Source organism: Channa argus, chromosome 20 (genome assembly GCF_033026475.1).
Source record: "Channa argus isolate prfri chromosome 20, Channa argus male v1.0, whole genome shotgun sequence".
NCBI classification, from domain to species: domain Eukaryota; kingdom Metazoa; phylum Chordata; class Actinopteri; order Anabantiformes; family Channidae; genus Channa; species Channa argus.
Genome location: NC_090216.1, coordinates 4,256,307 through 4,284,300, shown reverse-complemented (window position 1 = coordinate 4,284,300; position 27,994 = coordinate 4,256,307). Strand labels below are relative to the sequence as shown.

General features: G+C 40.3%; 1 protein-coding gene across 1 annotated transcript; it reads left to right on the top strand.

Annotated features, from left to right (window-relative positions):
• Positions 1–1,973: 1,973 nt before the first annotated feature.
• Positions 1,974–27,994, top strand: LOC137105760 (leucine zipper putative tumor suppressor 2 homolog). The gene is made up of 7 exons (XM_067488330.1): positions 1,974–2,241; positions 13,016–13,144; positions 23,880–24,389; positions 24,742–25,332; positions 25,474–25,596; positions 26,115–26,261; positions 26,696–27,994. Exons 3-7 carry the CDS (start codon positions 23,907–23,909, stop codon positions 27,401–27,403), a joined length of 2,052 nt encoding a protein of 683 aa, XP_067344431.1. The 5' UTR covers positions 1,974–2,241; positions 13,016–13,144; positions 23,880–23,906; the 3' UTR covers positions 27,404–27,994.

Below are 27,994 nucleotides of genomic sequence, written 5' to 3'. Positions count from 1 at the left end.
TGTGTCAAGCAGCATTGTAAAGTGTATATATAAAAGCGCTAAATAACCGGACCATTTATTATTTGGGCCAATCGCAGTTCAAAAGAGTAGATTTTATCACTGTGTGTCATTTATCAATCAGATACAGCCAGTTCATTATCATGTTCAACATTCTATGAGTGCCTGTACAAGTTTTTATTGCAATCCAGGCTTTACCATTAGAAGACTATAAATGTCTGCAAATTAAAATTTCATAGCATGCTAACCACTAATTGTTGACGTAGTCCAGTGTAGAGCTCAGTTATAGACCAGCCAACTATCTAAGCACTATGGTCATAGTATACTCAAGTCGTACTATAAGTGTGATGTAAACATGCTACTCATGAATGTAGATTTGTTATGGTCCTACACAAGTGCACAGGGAGTATTAATGATATGCCAAGCGAATAAAAGCTCCTACCATAGATTAAAAAAAGGACACTTTGTGGGACTATGTATAGCCACAGACAAGCCTTAGTCCACTGGGGGAGGAAGGCTTGTCTGTGAGGGTTGAGGTTAGTCAGGTATGACCTTGTTTTACAAATTTAGAATTCGGAGCAAAGAACTAGTTGTGCTGGAGCAGACTGGAAATCTGGGGTACTTTATCTTCATGGCATATTATTGTGCTGTAGTCTTTTTTACAACCAAACCACACTGATTTAACTACTTTATTCAGTCATTATTGGACTCAAATGTTATATTGTGTCTAAAAGGTCATAATAATGACATAATACTTTGTGGTGTTTTTAATTGCCTGTAATATCCATGCTCCATGTTTGTCTCTATCTTGTTCCTGCAAGATGTTGTTTGCACTGAATAGTTTGCAGGGATACAGCTTAGATTTGCTATAATTAGGGATTTACTCACAATAAATGTTATGATAAGACCCAGGTTTTGGAGCAGATGGTGAACAAAAGGGTGACACTAGCGATTACTCTTTGTGTGTGTGTGTGTGCGTGTGTGTGCGTGTGTGTGTGTGTGTGTGTGTGTTTGTGTGTGTGTGTGTTTGTGTGTGTGTGTGTGTGTGTTTGTGTGTGAGGTAGGGGGAGAATCCCAGGTGTACTCAGCTGACAAGACAATACCGGAAGCTTGTATGCTGGCGTTCAAAATAAAGGCATTAAGATGGATAAGTGAAAGACAATTTTACTTATACCCTTATACCCACTTATCATTTTTTTTATTGTAGACATTGCTAACTATAATGAAATCAGTTTGATGCAATTGTTTGCAAATTAGAATGTTCAGCTTTAGGTTTAAAACATTAAGAAATGCTGTATGATCATTTTGGAGGCTGTAGTTTTTGGTGCTGATGAAAGGCACTGTATCATACACAGAGATGTGTGTTATTTAGTCTGCCCTTGCTGGTATAAACAGGATGGAAAGAATAATAGCAGCTGTCACAATACAATGGTTTCCAGTTTAAATTGGGATTGTTTTTTTTTTCTACCATTTATGCGAAATCCTTGATATTTATCATCAGGGCACCAAAAACGCCTTTAAATTAAACACTCTTAGTGAGCTGAACTGATGAACAAATGAATCATCACATGTTAAAGGAGCACAAACATAAAGGTTAATAACCTAACTGGATTATAGACAGCTGTGGCCCAGTTGTTAGAGCCGGTTGTCCTCCAGTTGCAGGGCACCTGATTGTGGATATTTTCAAGACTGGTTATGAGTTGAGATCAACAGAGACTTAAGATAAAAATGCTGAATTCTGACATTCTATGTCAAAATGTAAAATAGATCAAATTATGACATAAACTATGAGGTAAGATTTGACTTGCCATGACATTCTTAAATAATAACGATAATAATAATAGTTACTATTATTATCCCTGGCAGAAATTGTCTTTCTTTTGATGACATTGGCAGATCACCGGAGGAGAGACGCTCACGACGCTACTTTATTTTGGAATCCATACCCGGATGTCGCCGTCATTTGCTCGCCAGCTTCGATGTGTTCTTAGAAAACACGAGCGGCGCTTGTTCGAGTCTCTCACAGCAACCAATGCGCTTTGAACGGCAGGAAGCGGAGCAAGAGAGCGCGAGGAAGAAGTTCGACATGCATTTTTGTCAACGGGACCTCGGTAAAGCCACGAGCTTGCGGATAAGACGATTTTAGAAGGAGAGGACACATTGGCGTCCGGATTTTCTCAACAGACTTCACAGAACGTAAGAGAGAAGCTAAGTTGTCCCGAACCGTCCACTTCGCCCTTCATGGTAGGTTTTTTGCTCTTTTTTTTCTTACTTTAACTAACACAAAAATGGCTTGATGATAACGTTACGTGTGTGTGTGTGTGTGTGTGTCCTTTTTATAGCTTGTAGTCGCCTGCAGGCGGCTCCGTGTTTCTTTTGCACAGGTGTGTAAATGAAGACCGCGACTTGCGGTAACGTTAACATTAGTTCCCCTCGCGCACACGCGCTTTCTGTAAACCATTGGAAATTAAGTGTATTTAACATTTTACTGCGTAAATTACTACATGGAAGCCCTTGAAGTATTTACAGCACCCCCCCCCCCCCCCCCCCCCACACACACACCTTTTTTTTTATCAACACATGCATCAGACGTGACAGGTTGAGTGGGTTCAGCCATAACTAAAAGTGTCTCCTACAGTAAATCCAGACTCATTTCCTGGCCACTCTTCAGCTTTAGTCCAGATCATAAATCAACAGTTTACTTATCAAGGACCCTCAGCACGTTCCTCCATCTCCTTAAAAAGAAACTTGGTACATTTATGCTTCATTCATATAGAAATAGACGTTTGGGTTCTGATCAAATGCTGGCTGTAAACATGAGTAAAAGCCGGTCGGTTTGAAGTGCTGATGAGCTTTCTTCGAATTTTTGTAAATCTTAACAAAAACCTTCTGTTGGGCTTCACAAGCATCATTTGGGATAAAACAATCTAGGTCCTCTCCAAACATTGATTGAGTTGCTGACATTGTGGAAGTAGAAAGTTATGGTCTTCATAGCAAAATGGGGTTGACATTGCTTTGTCTGAGTTTTAATCAGAATGTAACCGCTGCCAAATCTCTTACATGTGAACAAACTGAGCACCTCAGTCCTTTTCTGTGGCCTATGTACTCAATAGATGGACCCTGGTCCAAGTCAGGAATGAAAGACACCGTGAGTAAGCATTTTCAACTGTGAATACAGTGGAAAAATAAACTGGCACATCTGCCTACCATCCTTTAGTGTCCAAGTTGAGGGATTTGGTTACACAACATGGGTGAACACAGCAGTGTGTATTATGTACACAATTCTTGAAGTGTTGACCGTTTTTTTTTTTTTCTTCTTGCTTATTGTTAACTTTCTGAACTCATGACACAAGGGAAATTTTGCTGGTCTACAGTACCTTACATCTGTGGGAACAGTGGACAATTTTATATCAATGTCTGTTTTTCAGCAAGTGGTTCATGCTCACAGGTACTGACTGTACAGGGGCACAGCAATAACTTATTGCATTCTTAAAATGAGTGGCATTCCCCCGATGGACACTACTTGGCCACTTTTGGCTCAACACAGAGGCACTTTTCATAGGATTATTACATTGCCCGGTGCACTGTTTTTTACTAGAAGAAACGCTAATGTAAGTCTGTATTTTGCACAAAGGTTTGCTTTTTAGTAAATTAAATATCTGATGATTAAACAGGATTTTATGGTGCATATTTGCACAGCAGCACTGTCCTATGTATTTCAGTAAAGAGGTTTTAAAACAAGCAGTGTTTATTTTTGGCTGAAGCGGTTTCCGCTGTAAACCAACGACAAATAATTGAAACAAGATGATAACATGAAAAAGAAGAACAAAAAGGCTCAACAGCAGAGCAAGTCTTCCAGCTCCAACCTTCAACTTCCAACTCTGCAGGTTGTAGTATTCAAATGTCTTCATCTTAACCAAACACAGGTCAAGGCCTTACCTCAGCAAGCTTAAAAGGATGGACTGCGGGGCCTCAGTTTTGAGAGGCAGAGGCAGAATTCCAGTGACTATGTAAAAGTGGCTTAGGTGACAGGAACAGCGGTAGGTCTGCGTATTTTAGTAAGCAACGTTGCATCTTCTTATGTGATAACTACAGTTATTGAAGCAAGACTTGCTAAAAAAAGTATGGACAACCTTGAGATATATGCAATGAAAGTGATGAGGGCTGTGGGCAGTGTTAGAGAGCCTGAAAGGAAGTAGGACGTGGTGTTTTCAACTTATTTTAGGAGCACGTCTTATTGATGTCTGGTGTAACTGGGGTGACTGGGTCTCATGAGGTAAAGCCCAGTCCCAGGGTTGTTGGTTCAATTTTGAGCTCCTGTCATATTTTGAAGTGTCTATGAGCAAGACACTGAACGGCAGTTAGTTGCTGTGTGTGTGTGTGTGAGATCCTACTGCATTGGGTACCGATAAGGTAGAAAAGCGCTATAACTGCAGACCATTTAACTTTGGACTTGTGTTTATTTACAATATCAATCATGCATTTTCTAAAACAGTTCTTCTCTGTAGTATAATGGTGAAAATTTTAAACTAAAGGTGAAATCCCCTCATCCCTTTGTATTAGGCTTAGAAATGTTCTCCTTGAAGGACAAATCAAAAAGAGAAACTTTAGAAGACAAGACAACAATGGAAACCCAGTAGGAGGCTTTCAGCTGCCAGCCAACATGAAGACTGTGTTGTTTAGTTTTTCTGAGGCCTTGCCATGTCAAAAAAAAATGCTGATTTAGTGCTTTGTGGGTTTCTTTGTTTTTGTACTTTCCTATTGTGTTGAATTTACTTTCCTGTCACTGGTCGCTTCCTGTAATTAGTGATGTTGTGATGTTGCGCAGTCTCCCACACCGCAGTGTTTAAAATAATCTGAAGTAATCCTTCTGTAACTCTATGTGGCTTTCTAAACAATGACTCGGAATAAAAAATAGGCTTTGGGCTTGTGTGTGTTTAGACTCTAGATGACAAAATAAGAGATAAAGTTAAAGACTTACATTTCTTATTTTAGTTCTTGGAATCATGACCTAAATGTCTTCTGCTTAAGGGAATCTTTTGTTTTGTCTATTTGTCTATCTATCTTTATGGAGGATGTCCTGGTTGTTTTAGTTGGCAGACTGCTATTTGATAAAAATTTGCTCTAGCATAAAACTCAGGAAACATGCTGAATATACAACACATGCAGTATGTTGACAAAACAAAGTGAGCGCAGTTGGTTTTAACGTGTTTTTTTCCCCTCTTCCTCCTAATAGATTAGACTGGCTTCATGACCCTCTCTCCTCCTCAGGATCAGTTTGGTATTCTTAGGCTGTTCTGAGTTTTGTTCACATCTGGATTGCACAGTTGTTTGAGGGCAACAAGAAGCTTAGGGTGAGGTCTCAAAGACTTAGATCCCTGAGCCCAGGAATGGGTCATATCTATCCTCTTTTTCTTCCCCTGGCTTGTTCTGCTGTCCTAAGCCAAGCGTTGGTCCTGATGGGATCATGTGACGTCTGCGGTAACAAATACCTACGGAATATAGAAAGTATTCAGGGGATTTAGGAACAGAGATGCATGACAAAGGCTTAGTACTTAGTTCCCTTTGATGAAACCTCATGTGATTTCTGCTTTGTCCCAATTTTCAGGTGCAAGCACAGCTGCCATTAATCTGTGGACATCTTTTACCTCCCAAATTGCCATATTCTGTCCCCTCTCTTCTTGGCGTTTTAACCAATGGCCCCATTTCAATATAAATGGTCGGTCACCATGGTACCAAATCAACTTCATCCAAATCTAACTTCCCTAATGTCAGCCCATATTCTTGTACGTCTTTGAGAACGTTTGCCATACACTTAAGTCCAGCAGCTTTTTGTACCTTTTATATCAGTCTTTATCAGACTCTGTGCATTCCAAATTGTAGGGTTGAAAGGGCTAAGTTTCTCCATGGAGTGTATTGTACAGTAGAATTTAGCTTTTGTCCTGGCTAAATTAAGCTCTTAGAATTCACAGATTTCTTGCTGGAGTTAGAAAACTCCGGGTGGGTATACGTTTAAATGAGATGGAAAGCAGAGACATTGCTATTAATTCAGTTTGTATTCTATTAAGGGTCCACTGATGAAACCTGCTGTTCTGATTTTTATTTTATTTTTTTAAATCCCTGTAAATTTCTAATATGCTGTGAATAGAAATAGAATATCTCCTGTCTCTCCTTCCGCAATCCTTGGTCTACAACTAGAAGTGCATTCATTTTCATAATCTCTCCCAAATGTTTGCACCTTCTCTGTCCTTAGACCTGACCCATGTTACTACACTTTCCTGTAGGCACTTTTTAAATAGGTCTCAGGTAATTGCTGCAACTGTGATTAAGTTTGTAATTCTGTAAACAGCCCTCAGTAAGGTGGCAAAGTGGTTAGACTTAGCTGCCCCTGCAGCAATGTCATAATCATCAACATCAGTTGGTGAGTGCGGGGAAAATGTGTCCATTTTATCTATTAAAGCATAAAATTGGATCCTGAAGTAATTGAATTACTCACACTGCATTGGTTTTAATACATTCTGTGTGGCTCAGTACTTTTTAGACACGGCAGCAGCATGGCTCACGGGATGGCTCTTTGAATAATCAGCGGATCCTCTCGTTTGTATGTCACCACAGCTGCTTTGATAAGGCACTTTTCTCCACGGTCATAGTGGAGAATTTGAGCCAGGCTTAAAGCTGCATTATATTTGTCCTAGAAGTGCTGTCATCTCACTTTTGCTAGGTTCTGTTGTCACTTTTGGTGTGTGTGCTGTGTGGCGTTGATATTTCTCATGTGAGAAAATTTCCATTTGGATTTAGTAGAAGTGTTCGTTTAAGTTGTTGGTAAATTGGATTTGATATTTTCAGCACTGTGAGCCTGCTCTGCCATGTGAGACCACTGTCATCTCACCAGCCCACAGCCCCTCTGCCGAGGGAGTCTAGTGGTCAGAGTCTGCAATAATATTTGGGGAGTTGGGCTTGTGTTCTTAGCTGTTGATATTGTTGTTGATATTACAGGTGTTATTGGGACTTTGACTAAGGGGAAAGCTGAACATCTTTTATTGGATAAAACTTTGGAGACTCACGTCACATCAGTATAAGTATGCATAAATACATATCTACTGTCAGCCTGTTTCAGACACTTCAGTGCTGGCAGTGCAAATGCAAACAAAAAGAAGTCCTTGATAGTATATAGTTGTGTAGAGTTCTCTATTCAGTAACTCAGTTCCTAGAACCCTTGGGTTTGAAAGTACCAATTGTCATAAAATGTTCTACCTGGTGAATGAAAATCTCTTACTTTGTGATCCACTGACCTTCCTCCCTGCACCACCAGACTGACATTTGTAGTTGGAGTAAAATTCTTTGACAACTGTCGAACTGATGTTTTGAAAGTTGCTGCAGATATTAATATTGACAATTCTTGCCTCACCTGTGTTCATTGGTAATGAATAAGTGCTAGCATGCACATTTTTGCAGATCCTCTTGACAAATATCTCTAAGATCTTTGTTTTTTCTGTTTTATTGTGAGAAGTTAGGACTGAAAAATCAGCCTGTCTCTGTTCTCTGGTGGACAAACCATCTAAAACTGACACAGTTACAAAATTATCTTAAATCTACTTGTACTTATTGGTTAATATCCGCAAACCTACTAAAACATTTGCAGTAAACTTATTTTGGCTGATGCATTGCTGTAGCTCTATAACACTAAATAAAGGTCATGGTCAACATGGTAAACATTATACCTCATACAGGCACTAACATGACTGTAGACTCTTAGTTTTGTTCATATCTTATTGACTGTAGCTGGTAGAAATACATGGGCACAAATTTGTCGTGTTTGGCTTTGTTACCCAGTCTGAGTTTATTCCAAAAAGTAAGTGGTGTCAGGAGAATGCTTTGCACAGCACCAATGTGTAGTTTTTGCATCATCTGTTGTTACTTACGGATCATTACATGCTAAAAAAAGAAAAAAAAGGAAAACAACATTTCTTTTTCCATCTGTGATTGGCGATAGTAGTTAGTGTGATTGACCTTTGCAGCTGCTGCAGGGAGGACCATATGTGCTGATGTACAGCACAGGCATGTAGCCTCTCTGAGTCATACTTCTCTCTGTTTTATTTGCCTTTTTTTCATGCCTTTCATTTCCTTGTTGCTCTCCCTACCACTCATTCCCCCACTCATGGGTTCTTCAGCTGCGTCAACTGCCCAGTGTCCTGCTGTAATCCACCTCAAACTCTGTGTGGTGCAGCCCACAGCCTTTCGGTAAGCTCACACTACCAACGACAAATCGCTGGGCTCTGGTGAAGCTGTAGTTCTGCGGGCGTGTTTATTTACATGCTATATGCTGTGACTGGACTGTGTTTTTCTGATGTGTCCGCCACCACCAGACATACTTATATCTGCGATTTCATTTAACAAGCCGTTCTGTATCCCTGTAACTTGCATTACATAAATATAGCAGAGGTGAAGGAGAAATCAGATCCTATCAATTATCGATCTGCTGATGTGTATGTGGATAATCATTAACCAGGTTTTTTCTTTATCTTTGTTCCCCGATAATTTATTTATTTTATTTTTTTTTTGAAGAGAGTAACCTTGTTAAGTGGACGAAATGCAGTCAATGACTGCAATGGTTTTCCATTCACAGTGAATGACCTCCATCTTGCTGGCAAGAGATTTGTTGCTGGTAGTGTGAATCTCAGCCTGTGGTTGGGAACATGACAAAACACAGAAACAGACACACAGGACATACAAGTCAGCAATTCAAGATGGAGGTGTATATCAGATTACAGTGGTCCACGAAGAAAAAAAACCCTATATCCTGTCCACCTGTAGCAAATTAAACTCCAGTTTATTACAAGCTGGGTCTTACTTTTGTTTGTAATTACGATGACATTGTTTTCCAGTTAATGTCTGAGAATGTGGCAACATTGCTAAAATGAAGACAGATGGGCCAAAGTACAGCACATGAACAGTCAGGATTTAGACAAACCCCCGGTTTTAAATGTCACAAATTCTTTGCTTCACCTTTGACTTGCCATACTTGCTGTAGGTATGTTCAGTGCATGTACAAACTAATTTTGAGATGACTCTATTGAATCATTGTCACCATCTGAAGTTGTAGCTTTTAGCTGAAATACTCATGTCTTGTCCTGTCTGATGCCACTTAGGACTTATCTTTAACATTTACATCTGTTCCACTCTTCTAACAAGGTCGAATGTCTTTCCTTGACAGGTTTTCAAGGTTATTCAAACATGGCTTTTCAATTAAAGTGTGAAAGTCATAACTCTTTATTCTGTTTGAACAAAGAGTGAAAAGTTGTTTATGTTATCAATTTCAAAACATCTTTAAGTTATCTGATGTCTCCATCCTTGTCTATTTTGGTTTTCTTTCAGTTAGAGGTACAGTGTGTAGCTGCACTTGTATAAGTGGGGCGACACCTCCCTCTTGGTTGTTTGGATATTAAATTATTATATTAAATACATTTCTCCTCACTCTCTGTGGGATTTCCGGCCTGATTATTCTCCTTCTTAGAGGCCATGAGATGGATGACTCATAAAAAGCACTTTCTATTAATACATACGTAATGATACTCGAAACTGTGACATCTGATGCATACACCAGTCAGCCACAACAATAATACCTCCTAATGTTTTGGCTGTCAGGGATCAGTGTGTGCACTCTCTGTTCTGCAGATATACAGCAAACCACAACGTTTTGCTTTCATTTCAGCGAAATAATTTTTCCATGCTCGACCTTATCCACCACTGATTTGTGTAAAAGACAAAAGTAAGCAAAGTTAGTTATGTTTTTGTTGTGTTTTTTTCATCATTGACTTTTTTTTAGAGTTTCATTACGTATTTTTTTTTTTTTCCCTCTAATTTTTAGTTGTCATCCATTATTACCTACTCATGGAGGATCAGTTGTACAGGACATTTTATAGTTGAAGAAATAAGAAATTAATTTTTGTCCTTTCTGTTTTACAAACTATACACTTGATACCTATACATTTAAATACAAGAAAAGAAAACATGACTGCAGAACACTGGTAAATGTTGACAGGCTTGGGCCACGAACAGCTACAACGGTGTATCTGTCAGTTATTAATGTCTTAAATAGTCATAAATTTAAGATTAGTCTTTGGAAACTGTTTAATTTTATAGATTAAGCAACTAACCAATGAATCTGAAAAGGATCTGCATATGCATCAAGAAAGCAAGTAATTTAGTTTGATCACTTACTTATTTAAAGTAAGCTGTAATATCAAGACACGTATACCTTAGAATAAAAGTCACTGCTTGTTGATTGAAATCTGTCCAGATAACCACTTATTTCACAGTGTTTGTTCCAGAAAAGCACTTTCTCCTTTCTTTCATCCTTATCTTCAATCTCTCACACACTACATTAGGCATATCTGTCAGTATGTTTCTAAAATGTAGAAGGATGTTTGTCATTTCAGGATCTTCCAGGCCAAACCTCAATGTTGGAGAGAATGGAGATTTTTCTTTTTCTTTTTGCTGAATGTGATGCTTTCCATGTGGGCCATCTTTTTACTTTCCAAGCAAGGCAGACATTGCATGTCCCACCTACCGACTGCCCATTGGCTCTTCTTTAAATAAACAGCTGTAGGATTTCTGAATTTCTAAACACGTCTTATCTTCTATTTCTTTTCATTTTTTAAATGTATGCTATTATGCTCTGTATGCAAGCGTGGAGCTGTCAAATGAAAATAACTGATGTTTTAGTATTAGCATTTAATATTCCCTGCTGTATGGAGTACAGTATTGTCAACATGTCTACTTGCCTGATGTCTATTTCCCTATTTTCTGAATCTCCTTTGTTCAAGGTGTGTTGGTTTCACCATCTCTTACAGTATGTTGACTTGCCTGGAATCTTTGGCATACAGCTGAGCATTAGAAAAATAAATCCTAAGTACTGTGCGGTGGCAGTGTTTGGATTGGGAAGAAGCCGGCCAACACCCTGTTCCTCAATGGTCTATTTGCCTTGTGTATCCACACGTGTTCACAAGTGTGTGTGTGCACGCCCCTGAAAGCCTGTTAAGTACAGAACCACATTTATACTCATTACTTCCCCTCTATTACAGTGCCCTTCCTAATAGATATCAAAATTTACTTTCGGCACCATATCCTATTTAATGCAACCTTCTGACCAGCAACTTCAAGTAATGTTTTCAAATAACAATGGATCACATGAATACTGTAGTTTTCCTTGAATGTAGTTGCCCCTCTAACTCTTCCTGTAGCACCGTTTACAGCTGCAAAAAGCAGCTGTTTTCAGTGAAAGAAGCACGATTATTCGCATGCAAAACCAAAAGACCAAGAAAATTTGCTGCTAACTGGTGAACATAATGCAGCATTTATCAGCTTGGGAACCAGGAGCTGGCGAACATCTAGTAGATTGGAAGAAATTATTTATGTGCAATATACACATTTTAATAATACTCAAACTTAATGTAAACGTCAAGTAAAACATTTTAACAACCAAAAGTGCTGCACAAGAAAGAAATGACCAACATTTTTCTATTGGAAACCCTGGAACAGTGTACTACATCAAATGTCACTGGCTTTTCCAAAGGTGTGGGCATTAACAAACAAACAAACAAACAAACAAAAAAAACTAAATGGCCCATGTCTGTATCCATAACTGGTTCTTCAGTCATTTTTGGTTTGATGGGAATAAACGGAAATTTACAGGTTGTAACAATTTCTTGATGGAATAACTGTGTATTTTGAAACCTCATCATTATTACAATAAGCCCTATAATACTGTTATTTTATTGGTACTTAATTTTGATTAAAGTAAACTATACTTTTAATCAATACAAGTGGCTGTGAACATTTTGCAAAGTTAGTCTGTTTGTATTTTTTTGTCAAAATTCGCAATCTTACTTTGCTCTAGGATCTGAAGACTGAGGTGACCTGACTTAACTGCCACAGGACACAGACAAGTGCACAGATCTTTATTTCTTTGTGCTTTAACAGCACTTTGATATGTGGCCAAGTGAATAATTTATTGGCTTTAAGTTAAATCCCAATGCTCGCCTGCACTCTCTAAGTGCACTTAAATGCTCCTTTCAATATCTCACCCTCTGCTGTTTTTTCTTCTTTCTAATGAGGATTATCTCTTCCTGCACAGAGTAGCAGTGGAGGGGAGCGCCACACTTAAGTAAACACCTGTTTAGGATCTATATGTTGACTATGAACCTTTTATAAGAAACTACTTACTACTACTTGTACTTTACAGGACAAGAAGTACACCCTACGGTTTGGAAGTATTACAGTGTAGTATTGAATAAGCCGTCTTAAAGCCAACTGGATTGAGCCACATTACATGCGGGAAGCCACAGTCTCCTCAGCACAGATGGAAGCGCTGACATTTTGCTAAGCTTTAAGTAAAGCCCGTACAGTTTGAAATGCCCTTCAGGTGGTTTGTAACATTAATTCCAGCAAACATTCTTTATCCTGCTGCTCCAAATAGGGGTCGTACATTAATCAGTAAGCGTCTGCTCCACTCTCACTCTCTCACAGCTTGTTTTGCTATTAAAGTTTAGACATAAAGTATCTGTACTTCATTACTTCCCACTTGAGCTATTTAGATTGTAATTTCTATTAATTGTTTAGTCTGTATAACAGTACAAGACTGTTAAACTGTCCATACCCTTTGCCTAGTTTCCGATTTTAAGGTGGTGTTGACAGCAGAGCATTGAAAAGTCTTAAACAATGACTGTTGGGTTTGGCCGCCTTTGCCATTTTTTCATAGTATTTTCTCATTTCTCTCTTTTGGATAGTTGTTTTGTACACTGGGTGCTAGTTTTGGGTTGAGCTGTCACCCTTGATATGGAAAATCCCCTCTCCCTCAGCCTTCCTCTATGCAAAGGTTTTTAGCCATCATGACTCAGATTTTCCTCTTTCTTCCTGACGTCTGTAAACACACTTGTCACATTTTAGGGTTTTCCAGCTCTCCACAGTCTCACTGCTGCATTAACAACATGCATTTTGTTGCTTCTCGTCCCTCCAGTCTGGCAAAGCTGAGCGTTGGAGAGAATGAAAATCTACTCGCTCACATGAGTTCCTGGGATGGTCTCTTGCCCTGCACCCTATGCTTTTCTAAGGCCTCCAGAAGCTAAACATTGGGTGTCGTTGACTGGTAAGTAGAGTCATTTGCAATTTAGATTTAGTTTTGACAGTGGAGAACTTGGAACTTTTTTGTGTTAGTTTTTTGATTTGTGAAACAGAACTTTCTATCTTTTCCTATGACCTTAAAGAATGATGTTTTTTTTTTACTTCAGGAATCTTTATTCACAAGGTTCCCTCTTTAAAAGTAATTTCTGGTTGAAGTTTTATCGATGTGATGAAGTGGCTGCAGCCTGCAGTGCACATGGCTGTGTGCATTCTACACTGTGTGACTGTTGACACATTCTTGCTATGTGGGAGTTCACAACAGATCTTAATCATGGATGGTGTTTTGCTCTAATTCCAAAGCTGGAGGCGTAACCCTAATCTCTTTGGCACATTATAGAGTACATCAGAGTGTCGATAGGTCGGGTCCCTGCCAGCTCAGTACAGTTAGCCCATTTCTGAAGATTATTCTTCCTCCCATCTCTTCATTTGTGTCTGAAACTGATGAACAACCCCCTGCTAACTGCTTAGTTTTATTTTAGAGGTGTTTGTCAATTGCTTTGTGCCATGGTGAATTATTTTGGAGGTAAGTGGTCCAAAGGGCCTGCTGGTCGATGCCAGTTTTAGCGAGTTGTCCAGTGGGAGTGATGTCCTCACCGCAGGTAGCGTGGACACTGATGGATGGCCTAGCTTTCTGTCAGTTTCTGGTCCCAGCGTGAGCCGTTCTTAAGAAAATATTGAAGAAGGCAGTATAAAGGGAGATGACCACCTGCTGGGCATCTACTGTAGATACAGATAATATTACAATTGTAGCCTCTAAGGAAGCACTTTCAATGCTAACTAGAAATTGGCATGTATGCAGAAATATATGTGTGCGTCTCTGTAGCATAATAAACTTGATGACCGAAGAAATAAACTTGAATCCACCAGACACATGTTCCAACCTTACTGCAAAACTCCACTGGAATTTTTTGTGTATAACTAGAGTTTTACTCCAATTTCCCTCATGGGTTTTTCCTTGAATATCCTGCAGACTGAGAGGGAAGCCACAGTCATCACTCTTAGGGTTCTTGCCAGGTCCACAAAATTGAAGCCTATTTAAGAAGCCCACAAAGAATTCAGTTTAATAGCTTTTGTCATTGATATATGGATCAGAGAATTACAGGGGTATTATATTGTTCAATTCTATTAATAATCTTTTTTATGTTTCCTCTATACATAATATAGTTCAGAATTTGATGAATGAACATCAGACGTCACCTAGATTTTAATTATGGGACCATGGGTTCAAATTAAATTGTTGTCCACAGACAAATGTAAACATTGGCAGATTAAGCCCATTTAAAGACATTTTTCATGTGCAATCTATATAAACTATATTAACAACCAAGGTTTATTTTTTTGGTGTACATGCAAATAACCTTCTAGTTACAATTTTCTTAGACTTAGTCAGCCTGGGTATAGTTTAACGTCAAACAGAATACAAATAAAGAAGTGACTCTGTATCTTCTTGTAAATTACTGTATATTAAGCTCTCAGATACTACTGTACTGTACAGTGGAATGTAACTGCTACAGACTGCAGTGTCCTTGACATTCCAATGTTATCAAAAAATTTTTTTAAACAAATGAGTTGGAATACTAATGGTCTCTAGCCCAGCTACTTATTTCTTGGAATGCACATGTACAGTACACATAAATAGTGGTGACCATGAAAGAGCTAATCAACATCTGCTGGCTCGTCTTTATGCCTGCTACTGCCTAAACTTAAAAATGTTACTGTGCTGTTAGTACAGTAAATCCCGTAATTCAACTGCCTCAAAAAAGCAGCTGAGTCATACTGCCCCCCCCCCCCCCCCCACACACACACACACACACAAACACACACACACATAAAGAGGTAGTGTTAATAGTGGTATTCACAGAGGTGATTTCCAGCCTGCCTCTTTATTGCAGCACTGGTGGCCTCGGGGCAGCTGATTGATGGTGTTTGTCCTCCAAACTCGGACTCTAACTGAGAGCGGCTTCTGTTGCTTTAGATGCAGCAAGATGGGACTTCTGGCACATTCAGTGTTCTCTAGACCTCCCATCGAGAATGACCAAGACTGGCCTTGAACTCTCTCCCTAGTTGTGCATGAAGGGCAAACTTTGTTCCTACCCATGTGCGTCCTAGTTAAAGGAGCAGGGACCAAGGGAAAGGGACAGATCTGTGTTTTTGTGTGTAGCGTGGTGTCGGGGTATAGCCTACTTCCCGTAGCCTACTTTACCCCTCTGTTTGTGGGAGCTGATCAGCTGAGCTCGAGTGCACATTTCATATTTTTTCTTCTATTTTTCTTTTTTTCTTTTCTTTTTTCTTTTTTTTTTTTTTAACCCCAATAATTTTGGCCAGATGGTGGATTACAGGTTAGGGCAAAAACTGAATGCTGTCAGAGGAAAATTAACTTCTGGAACCTGATATACTGGTTAGCCAGGACGATACGTCTCTGTTACATCGTAGTTATATGGAAAAGTTACTGTAAATGTATAGTCCTTTTTACTAGTTGAATATCCATAGTTTTAGTGTTTTTCAGCTCATTGTTTTGTGTTTGTAGTTAGCAACTTGATTTTTGGTGAAAATCCTCTTAGGGTCCAGCTTTAGTTTTCCCAGCATTTCTGCCTCATGAACATCCACTTTTCGACAACATAAACTGAAGACTTATAAACACTCAAAGAGGGCAATGTTGAGATTGTGGCAGAGAAAACTGCAGCAACACCATACATGTTGAATATCTAGATATGGGTAGTTGTGCCAAAGTCGTTTGATATTGCCCTACTGACAATATGCGGGATTGCATCATGCCTACACGTAGTGTTAAATCTGACGATGTGCACAATCTATGCTCCAAATCACTGCAGGCTACGTGGTGAGGCCTTTTGCAAACTTTTGTTTTTGAAGAATGTAAACAATGCTTAAATCGAGATTGTTACTTTTTCTGCGGTCACATAAATGGCAGCGCCATCAGTTCTCTGGAGTTGCAGTCCGACTAAAATAGCTGTAATAATTTCCTTGAAGATGCCTGTACTCTTGGCTTTAATGTCGCTACTAGCTTTGCGATTACAACCTCTCTTGCATTGGAAGATTTTCTTTATCAATATTGCACAAACTATATGGCCTAAGTTCCTGGTGAACAAGGTTTAATCTATATTTTTTAAATTGTTTTGTATGAAGTTGTAGACTGATAATAACCCATCACTGTACATGATGTAGATGACCTACATCACGACCGGTTTACACATATTCTAGTAGACGGTTTCTGTTATCCTTTCAGTGCTTCTGTGTTTGCTGACATTTTTCTTCTGTTGCACATTTAAGAGAGAGAGGCTGCTTAAAGGGAAAGTTCATGTTTTTCAGGTGTGTCTTAAAACAACAGTTGTGTGTCCATATGAACAGTGAACACTTGCTTTAATCTTTCCACTTGTTCATACTTGTCATCAAAGGATCACTTGTTAAAGGCATTTCAGTGGGGAACAAAACTTCATAGTTCTCCGCAGAAATTTATTTTAAAATGTGACTTAACCAATCCTCAGTGTATTAAATCAAAGGGAATCTTTTCAGTTTCCTCTTTCTCTCATGTTTTCCTCTTGAAAAGAAAATAACAGGCAAAATTGGAAGGTTGAAACCTTTTTATTGTCCTCAGATTGCACCAATTTGCACAGAGGAGGACTGTGGATTTTGGTCCTTGTCACTTACAAAGAAAGCATCTTTTGGATGCATTTCCTAAAAGCCTGTGTTAATCGGAGATTAGAGCACATAAAAGGTTTCAGTGTTCAAATGGAAAAAATGTAAACCTGTCCTTTTGAGGCATGTTTGCTGCCTTCACACAGCATTTGGAATTTACCTCTGAAACCCATATTAGTTAAGTGGCTGCAGCAACCACTCATCACTGCTGCCACAGTCTTGTTAAATTGGTCACACTGCAGGACATTCAGTATGTCATACATCACCTTTATCTCTCCGTTACTGAGAAATATTTGTGTTAGGTTACCTTTTTTAATTTTGTGTGGCTGTGTAATTAAATTTCATTCTTTTGTGTGTCTGTGTTTAGATTTGGTTTGACAGATGGGAAACATAACTGCAGTGCTCAATAGAGTTTTTATACTTTATTATAGTGGTTACCTCATTAATCTCCTACATTAGGTTCCCACCTTCTCCTAAAATGTCTTGCTCTGAATCCTGAACACCTTCCACTCTGGTTTGTGACTCATATTCTTTTTGTATTTAATGTGCTAGGATTATGACTCAGTTTGGCAGATAAAAAGCTTACGTTTGGTTAATGGACACTTTTCTTAAAGTGAGATGATGTCCTCAACAAGTTCCTCATTCTTTACTCTTTTATTTTTTTTCTGCTAGGACTGGGCAGAGACAGCAGAATGGCCTGTAGCTGACAGCTCCCTTTCCATTTCTTTTTTCTTTATTCATTTTCCACTTTGACAAAGGCAGTAGAGGAACTTGTGCCGTGTACTTTCTCTGGTCAGAGAAAATGGTACAGGAGGATTGGAGCAGGGAGAGAGGAGGTATATCTTTGAGAGAGAGGCTGGACTGAGCATAGAGGAAAAGGAGGAAGAGGAGGTGGGAGGGCTGGCAGGGGGGCACAAGAGAGTGGAAGGGGAGGGGTCTGGTTTCTCATTCACACTGGCGGCATTTGGCTTGAGAATGAGCTGCTTTTTTTGGAGGTTTAGAGAAGTTTTCCTCTGGAGGTTTGGCCAGAAAAAGAGCCGGGGGAACAAGAACATAGTGAACATTTGAGCCACTTAAAATCTGAGACACTGAAGGAGCTGAGGCTGGATGATAAGGGGGAGCTGGTCCAACAGCACGGCAGATATGCAGAGAACAAACTGGGGTAAGACACTCAATGGAAAAGATTGCTAGCGAAAAGGGAAGCTTTATTAATTCTGTAATCAAGGTGGTAATGGTGTATGGTTATGATTGTTTGACTTGTACAGTCACTGTCAAAGAAGGAAGGATGTATTAGTCAGTATATACATGTTTAATGTGTGTCATTGGAAAAGAAACTGTAATTCCTTACTTGTATGAGGACAGAAAATGTTAGATCTACGTTAAGTTTTAGGACAGTTTTTCCACCAAAATATACATAATAATAAGACATTAGGCTCAGCTAACCTGTAAAAGTTACATAACAGTAAAATTAAAAATCATTGCCCGTTAAACAGCTAATGGAGTATAAAATTAACAAACTACTGTCCACTTCCAGTGGCTGCTGTTTTATGTTAGACTCTATTAAAACAAAACCAAAGATTCTGTCAAGCTTCTGGTAATGATACATCATACTATAATCAAGAAGGTAACTATTATTTATTCTGAAATAGAGATGAAACATCCTGTGCTAGAAAATCCACAATAACCGAGGTTATATTATGTATTATGAAACTGTTAACGCTAAATATGCCACGAAGGCGTGACGAAGTAATCAAACACAAAGGGAATGTCTTATTTTGTAATGTTGGTCAAATTTGAAGATGTTACACTCTTTAGACAAGTCATCAATATGCTGAACATGTGTAAACAGTAATTAGCAGCCACATAGTTATGTGGTGCAGCCCTAGTTGGGAGCATCAGTGTTGTTCAGGTGTCTTCCTGTGGAAAGGTAGGTTGTCTAAACCTAAAATAGCTTTGTCACTCTTCCCCTTTATGTTCCACTTTCCAAAGAGAAGGAGTTGAATAAAGAGATGGGAGGGGGCGGCAAAAAGGGAAAGTGGGCTTTAGAAGTTTGGGCAGAGAGGTGGAGAGTGGAGGAGGGGATCTTCACACTTATTTGTTCCTTGTCTCTTGCAGACGCTCCCTACTGAAAACTATGACACCTTTTCTTCCATTTATTGCCGCTGCTTCTTCCACCACACATCTTCCTCAAGTCGGACACAGGTTTTCTTTTCTTCCTTATTGCCAACACATCACCTGGTGTGAGTGAATATTTTTAGGCTCTCACCTCTGCGGCTGTGGATGTGTTTACGGCGTGGACAAAGAAGGGTTTAGTGCTGGCTCTTTCGGTTTGTCTGAAAGCAGCCCTGTGTGACGTTGCACTCTTGCAGGGCACGGCCAGTATACTCTGTATACTGTAGCTTTGTAATATGCCCTCGATAAAAAGGCTTTAACACTGTTTCGTTCTCTAATTGCCAATCACAGATCCAGCCAATGAAAGGTTACCCTGCATGCCAAGGAATGTCATGGAAAAGTTCTAGATTTAAATGCGGTGTGTTCCGTGTTCTGACTGGGGCAACCTGGCCATAAGCACTTTTAAAGGGGTTTTGACATTGTTTTAACTTTCAAAACTTTGTAATCTGCTGATCTGGAATTATAGAATTATTCTTGTATTATTATTCTTAGGCCTTTGGTTTCTTGACTTGGTTATACCTTCTGTTTTTCTAAAATAAGATGTAAGACATGAAGGAAGGATGAGTTATAGTTATTTCAATCTTGCGACAAGTTTAAAATAGCGTATCCTCTCTGTCCTGGGATAGTAGGCTAACGTATTAACATTATGCTAATTAATGCAAATCATGTACTGTAATAAATAAAAATTAAGCGTCACTGATGGTAAACCTAAAATTGATTTTAACTACTTTATGTACTGACAATTTTATCACTTAACTCATAATAATGCATTAGCATTTATCAGTTTATAATTTATAAAAACCATATTTATATTAAAAGCATCAGGTGGTGTTAATGTTGTGGCTTCGGATGTTACAGTGGCCTGTTTCACATAAACTCCAAACAATGTTGGGAGAAATTAGCCTCTGACATTGTCTTGAGTGGGCCTCCACACGAAACACACAGCTGGTGATCGGTGGTGAACGGCAGTCGAGTGATAGAAACTTCATCAACATGCCCACTCTCTCGCTATTAATCCGCTAGACTGTTCCAGTGCATGTCTGAAAGGGGCTTAAATGTCATCTGGAGTTGGCAAACCTGGAGTCCAATCAGTGAAACAAGAATGCAGGTGTAGTTTAAGTTTATCTTGACTCTAACTGAAGCTGCTTTGGACTAGCACTGGACCAATTACCACTTTGTTTTTCAAGGTATCTTATAGCATAATTTCAGAGTGGCTGTTTGCAAGCTGAAGCTAAGAAGAAGCTTAGTGATGCAGCAAGACAGTGACCACGACACAATGGCTACAGAGACACAAAGTCTACCTTTTGGAGAACAGACAAACAGCATTTACTCAAAATCTCCCCTCAAGTTATGGTAGGTCAGTCATGTGGCATCAGAAATACGGCATTTGTTGAGTCGCACCATCCACACATTGGCTTGTGCACACTGACCATGCTCAGTCTCACTAGCTGGTGTCCCTGCATTCCTCAAGCTGGAGGAGTGACTGGTTGACTAGTGCATCTACTGCTGCCTGGCCGTGGGGCATTAAGAATTTTAAGCACTTTCCCAGACAAAAACAGTCTGCTCACATTCACCTGACGCCATCGACAGAATGGGAATGTTTACCTGTAATTAAGTCACCATGCAGGGTTTTGCTGAAATTAATCAGTTGAGATAACTGACAGAATTCTTATTACTATTATTTGTATTTACGTTTACACCTCAGTTTATTGATCAAACAATTAACGAGTCATTCAGGAAAATACAGATTGATGGCAGAAAGAAAGAATGTGAATTGCGACAATAATAATGCATATTTACACTCCACATTAAGTGAATATTATCTGTATCCCCCCCCCCTGGATGGTTTTCATAGAGCTTTCCACCAAGGGGGGCCTCCCAGTCAGCCCTGTGACACTTCCCCTCCTCTTTCCTCTAATGTTGGAGGCCCTGGTCTCTATGACAACAAAAGAGAAACCAGGACTGCATGGTCATGATGGGGGTTTAAAAACCATTTGAGACCCCTGTGCTTTCCTTTAGTAGAGTGTCTCCATAGGATCAATCCTGAGTCCAGAGGGATTAGTTTATTCACTTATGGGAAGTGTTAGAGGGCCATTTGATTGCTAATCAGAAATACAAATCTGAAGAAAAACAGCTTTTTCACTTAAACCAGACGTGACACACTGTGCTCTAAAGTGTAATGTCTGTATAGAAAATCATGAATGTGAACAAAGGGTGGCTTAAGAATTTGCTTTAGGACCAAGAGAATGAAATGCTTTCGTGCGCTATGTCCTACGATACATGTTGCTTGTTAATTATGATAATTGTACAGTAGCTAAGGCATTGGTGTTGTATGAAATACTTTTTATAAGCTCTTTAAGAGATGGCATATTACTGTGTCGTAGTTGGAGCACTTGACACTTGATGATAAACGATTTGAGTTTTGTAGGGTGTGTTTGTTTTCAGCCTTTTTAAAATCCTGGCAACATACTGTACTCCAGGTACCAGATTTGTCAAGGTCTGTCATTGTGAGTTTAAGTAGGGATCAGCCAGATTTCGAGGGTGTAATGTGTGGTAATCGCAGTTTAATTGCAGTAGTAGCCTTGTAGGTTCTCCGTAAACTTGGCAGCTTGGAAAATGACTTGGCTGGACATGTGGTGGTTTCTATGTTTTTCATCTTAAGTGAGAGGGTTACAGGGTAGGTAAAGGAAGAGGGAAATCCTGGGCATGCAGTGGTAGAGCATTGGGTTTTCATGCAGAAGGCCACGAATTTGAATCCCACCCCACCAGGTGTGGCCCCACCAATCCACCAAGGGCCACTTTGGTGCCTGAGCCCAAATAAAAATGGGTGGGTTGCGGCAAGAAGGGCATCCGGCCCAAAAACTCATACCAAATTAACGTGCGGAACACGTTCCGCTGTAGCGACCCCTGAAAGGACAAACCAAAAGATGTTTATTTTGAATACACCATAGAGAAAAGACTATAATTACTGTGTGAAATTAGTTTTTAAGAGTAAGTGATCAGGTGATCTCATTCGACCTACTGTATTCTGAACATAAAGCCTTCTTAGTTCAGGCAATGGTATATCGCTAAAAGCATTTGCATTTGTTTAATAAAGTTCGTTTTAATTTCTGGGGATAATTGTGTAAAATGGAAAATAAACAAATTGATGACCAACTTAAAACGTATAAACTGTTTATACATAGATAAACGGCAGAAAAACTACCTGAAATGGAAACAAGATTGTGGTGCTGGTAGACGAGCTATGTCAGAAATGTCAGAAATCCTCTAATGAAGAGACTTTAGCATGTTTACAAAAAATCTATTTAACAATTTTGCTTGTTCTTTGTTTACATCACAGATAACTGTCCAAATAAAGTGTTTGGGTTTTATCAAAGTATTCGATTTTATATATCAGAAAAACAGAGATATTCTTGACTGTAATTGTACTGCACGTCTGAAATTTAGATATTTCTTTAAAATTGTGAGTAAAAGTGAAGGACTGAGGTCCAACATTTGACTCAAATGCATTAATACGTCCCCAGGTTGTTTGTCTTTCAGCATAGTGACTCATCAACAAACAGCATATTTGAGTGACGTAGGCTCGTAATTCATTTAATTTCTTAAGTCATAGTTTTGACTTGCTAGACATGTTTGACACTCAAGAACAGGACGCACCCGTTAAGTTGAAATTCCTCATTCTGTGACTCACCAGTGTTTTTAGAGAACAACTGGGTCTGCTGTTAGTGTTGTGAGTGCACTCTGACCTCATCATTGTGCATCCTGTTGGCCATTGTTTTCGAACAACCCTCCACTGTTCACTACCCACGGGACAAGCTGCTGATATCACAGTACTTATGTGCCAAAGAATATTGTCAATGTTTGCCACCAGTTTGGCAAAAGTCAAGTGTATTCATACATTGATGTGTTTTGTATTACTCAGCAATTTTCAACACCAGCAGCAAGTGTAACAGCAAGTTTAACCTGTAACCTTTCGTCTGTGCGTCTCCTCTGTGGCGTTATTCCCAATAATGAACATCTTGGTTATTCCTAAGGCTGATGAGATGTGTGGAGACGGGCGTTTGTGGCAGTCAGGGAAAATGCCGGGATGTTAGAAGCCATTTTACAAATGAAAAGAGACCCTTTTCTTCTGCTGCCTCATGCTCGCAAGCCGAATGCCTCAAGCCTTGTTTGTGCTGCTTGAGTGGGTTTAATAAATGGCCTGTCCTGGTTCTCTGTGTGTGGGCCACCATGGTTTTGTGGGACATTTGTATGCTTCAGTTTACTGTATATCATCTTTGTTTTGTCTGTGTCATAGTCACTTTGTGTTTCGACATAAACACCCCTGAAAGCAGCCTCATGCTGATTTAAAAGCTTTTTTTTTTTTTTTTGTTGGCATCTAGGAGAGAATCACGCCATTTCAGCCACTAGTTGAGATGCCACATAAAATTGAGAAAAACAATCCTCCTAAAGTCCTTAAATACCATGACTGTTCAATGTTCTGCCTTTTAAATGCATGGATATGATAAATTGCTTATGAAGACCTGGGGTGAGAGTTGCTACAAGACTGGAGACTTGAGTCGACCTTTCTTGCAAAAAGAGGGAATAGATTGCCGCAACATGAATCTTGGACTTGTCCTTAAGGAGACCATGTTATTTGTCTGTACTGTCTCAGGGGAAATGACCTTTCTTAAGACTTGAGACTTTACAGAATGTAATACTTGACTTGGACTTGTCTAAAAGGTCCGCAGACTCATCTTGAGTCTTGACTAGATTTGTGCTTACAAAGCTGGTTTAAATGTCAGTGATTTGCCCTTAAACACATTTCATTTTGTATTTTTGTTGTTTAAGAATAATAGTTGAAGCTTGGATTAAACTCCATCTCTCCCTCTCAGAGCGAGTGACCCCTCTGAGCTGCCACCATGGCACTGGTTCAGGCTCTGCCAATATCTGCTGAGCCCCACAGCCCAAACCTCAGTGGAGGAACCCGCAGACGACACCACTCTGGCCCTTCACCTCCCATCAACGCACCGCCAGCCTCCACTCTGGATCCTATGGGCTCTGTCAGCAGCCTCATCACAGCCCGTCCTGGCCCCTACCAGGACCACCGCTCGGGTATTGAGCTTGGAGCCAGGGTTCGACGGCCCACACCAGGCGCCCCCTGCCTGGGCTCTGAGTCCTTCCAGGACTCCTTACAACAGAACTCAACTACATCCCTCAGGGGACTGGAGAGTGGGAACTACACATATCTGAATAAGGACTATGTGGGTGACTGGAATGACAACCATGTAAGACTTGCCAGCCCGGGAAGCGATGCTGATGAGACTAAAGAAGGATCAGGGTTGAATGAGAATATGGGGGGACCTCCACCAAAACTGATCCCTGTGTCAGGAAAACTTGAAAAGGTGAGGCTTTTGAATAAGAGTATGCTGATTTAAAAAGTAAAAACCTATATTACTATACATTGGATTTCTATACATTTTAATACAGTATGTTTTTGGAACTTTAATTGCAGCATAGACTGCAGTGGTCCAACACATCGTACCAATTTAGTTTTATTGTACAATGGTCCCAAAAAGCAATTCTGCAGCTTCTGCTCATGTTAATGTGATCTTAATCAGGTTTGACATAAAAGGATTTTGACCCAGTACTAGATTGTCACATTTTTCTTTGAGTAAACAAAAAGCGTTAGGTACTTAAATTCAGCAGTGTTTGTTGTAAGTCCTTCACTCATCCAATTTTATGTTCCTCCTCTAGAACATGGAAAAAACAGTGCTGCGGCCCACTGCCTTCAAACCTGTCATTCCCAAGAGTCGCACCTCCATGCAGTACCTCTCCCCACGCCACGGTGCCAATGTATCAGAAAGCCAAAGCAATCTGAATCTACTCAGCCCCACCCACAGGGACGTGTCCCCTTCCTATTGTGAGAAACGCAGCTCATACAGCGGCGCACGTAACAGTGGGGGCGGCGCCAACCAGTCACTTTCCGACTCTGGACGAAACTCTCTTTCCAGCCTGCCTCCCTACAGCGGCACGGGCTACAGCCTGGCATCAGGAGAGGCCTCTCTTGGCCACCAGGAGCCCATGAGAAGTGCTGCACCCATCAGTGTACATGGACACTCCAACTCAGACAGCGGGCGCTCGTCTTCCAGTAAGAGTACAGGCTCTGGCTCAATAAACGGCAGAGGGCAGCCTCTGTCCGACAGCGGGTCCACTGGGCGCTCACCCGGCCCAGTGGATGGTTATGAAGGGGTGGTGAGGGACCTGGAAGAAAAACTGAAGGAAAGGGAGCTGGAGCTGCAGCAACTCAGAGATAATTTGGATGATAATGAGGCTGCAATTTGTCAGGTCAGTAGGGAAGAACTGTTGGTAACACAGTATGTCTGTTCTGTTTTTAGCTATTCATATCATGCTGTACGATTATTCCAATTTTACTTAATCACTGGACTATTTATTTTGCGCTCAAACCCTTTTGTTTTGTTTTTGTAGGTTTATGAGGAGAAGCAGAAGCGCTTTGAACTGGAGCTGGAGGAGCTGAGGCAGAGCTGTGCCACCAGGATGCAGGTAGCATCTCAGAAGGCCCAGCGGGCACAGCAAGTGCTTCAACTACAGGTGAGAAACTTAAAAAGAAAACAAATGTTGTTGCTCCTACAAAAACAGGTAATGTAGTCACTCCTGCAGAAAAATCAGCATCAGTTAGCATCAATCAGTTAGCAAAACATTCTCATGTTCATTAGCATCTGAATTTTTTGCGAAAAGATATTTGAATATCTGCAGTTCGATCATAACTTGAATTTGCGCAATTTTAAACAGGTCAGTATTATTTTCTATATGCATTGAAATATCAATACCTCTTTTTATAGCATTAAACAAAATGTAGATTTTTTTTTTTTTAAAACGGTTTTTGCTATTATAAGTTAGTAGTTACATTTAAACCATTCTATCCCTTAGTGGTTACACTATTTTTATGGATTCAACTAATCTGTGTTGACCTGACTTGATTTTTCTGGTCAGAATCACAGTACAGCTGACATGAAAATAAGGCAATGAAATGCTGAAATTAGGCAATAATTGAACCAAACATTATGACCCAAAGTAATTTTTTTTGGAATCACCTTGTGTGGCTGCAGGTTTATCAGCTCCAGCAGGAGAAGAAGAAGCTGCAGGAGGACTTTGCTCAGCTTCTGAAGGAGAGGGAGCAGTTGGAGGAGCGCTGCACCTCCTACGAGCATGAGAAGATCCAACTGGGGCCTCGACTGGAGGAGACTAAGTGGGAGGTGAGCAGCAGTACAAGCGACTCGTAAACTCACCCAAATGTTCTGTTAAGGGACACTGACATTTTCGTCAGCAAGTATAACTATGACCACAATAAAAAAGGTTTTAAGTTCATCCCATTAAAACATCTGTGGTCAGTGTTGAACTCAATACAGTGAAAAGATGGGTTTGTTTAGGTTAACGTAGAGGCTAAGCACAGAATTTCTTATAGATTTACTGGAGATTAAATTGATTCAAAATATGTGGGACAAGGTGCTTGTGGTTTAACATGACTGCCTCAAGATAAAGCAGTAAAAACAACTTAATATTTACATGTCATGACAGTAATCAGATCAACATAACTGAAAAATTAACTGATACTGAAGCCCACAGACCAAATTACATTTTTATGTTGACTCAATATGCAGCGTGAGCAGCACTGCTTCTGTCCCCTCAGGTCTGTCAGAAGTCAGGGGAAATCTCGTTGCTGAAGCAGCAGCTGAAGGAGATACAAGGCGAGTTGGCGCAGCGTGTGGGGGAGATCGTCTCACTGCGGGGTCAACTCCGAGAGACTCGTGGTGAGCTGACGAACACCCAGGTCCTGCTCCAGGAGGCCCACGGCACAACTCGCACACGAACGCTGGAGCTGGAGGTGTGTGAAAACGAACTTCAGCGTCGCAAGAGTGAAGCAGAGCTGCTCAGAGAAAAGGTAGGGCGCCTCGAGGGAGAGTTGGTTCATCTCCGAGACACTTTGGCCAATCAGAGCGCAGGAAATAGACAGTGTCAGGTGTTTCAGGAAGCAGAGGAGCACCTGCTTGTTTATGAGAGTGATGAAGCAAAGGCCCAGCGGCAGAGAAACACTGAGGCCCTGCAGAGCATGAAGACGCAGATGGACAGGATGAAAGCAGAGCTAACTTTTGAGCATCAGCGGGTTGAGCAGCAAACGGAGAGCTTTGAGGAGGAGCGCAGGATCTGGCAGGAGGAGAAGGACAAAGTAATTTGCTACCAGAAACAGCTGCAGCAGAACTATGTGCAAATGTATCGTAGGAACCGAGAACTGGAGCAACTCCTGCAGGAGCTCAGCCAGGAGCTGGAGAGCAGAGAGGAGGATGAGGGCAGTGGCAACGAGATTAACTTTGATGAAATTGCTGCCACAGAAATTTAACTTGTCTGCACATCCTCTAATTTGCACTCTCATTTCTTTTGTTCACCTTCATGTGACAGATCAGATGTTTCTGTGCTGGCTGCACGTTTATGACTAGCGAGCAGACGGACATCTGCAGTGTAAAAAATCTGCCTCACTTTAATTCTGCCTCATTGGTCTGTTCTCCAAGGAGTCCAACTTTAAAAGCCAATGACCTCAATTAGACATTAGTAGGCCACCTCAGTCCTCTGCCCCTCCATTTATGTCCGTGTTTGCACTAACCAGCTAGACGTCAGCGTATTGGCCCTGTTCAGTTTTAGGCATTAGTGGGAGATTTGCTGTGTACGAGTTACTTCAACAACCTGTCACTCTGCCCCTCCTGTGTGTTGGTAATGACTCCACATCTCATTAGTAGCTTCCATTTCAATCCAACATGTCAGTGAGAGTGTGTCACACCAAGCCACAAATGACAGTAGCTTCAGAGAATAGTTTTGTTCCTCAGAAAAACTACATACACGTATATGAACTGCAAAATGGTTCTAAACTATGACTACTTCCTTCTCACAGGAGGAGATAAAAGTGCAAGTTAGTATAAATACAAAACCCCAAACA

Coding starts and splice junctions, on each gene's coding strand:
- LOC137105760 (XM_067488330.1), top strand. CDS start 23,907: ATGGCACTGGTTCAGGCTCTGCCAATATCTGCTGAGCCCCACAGCCCA. Junction 25,597..26,114: donor AGCAAGTGCTTCAACTACAG/GTGAGAAACTTA, acceptor GTGTGGCTGCAG/GTTTATCAGCTCCAGCAGGA. Junction 26,262..26,695: donor TGGAGGAGACTAAGTGGGAG/GTGAGCAGCAGT, acceptor CTGTCCCCTCAG/GTCTGTCAGAAGTCAGGGGA.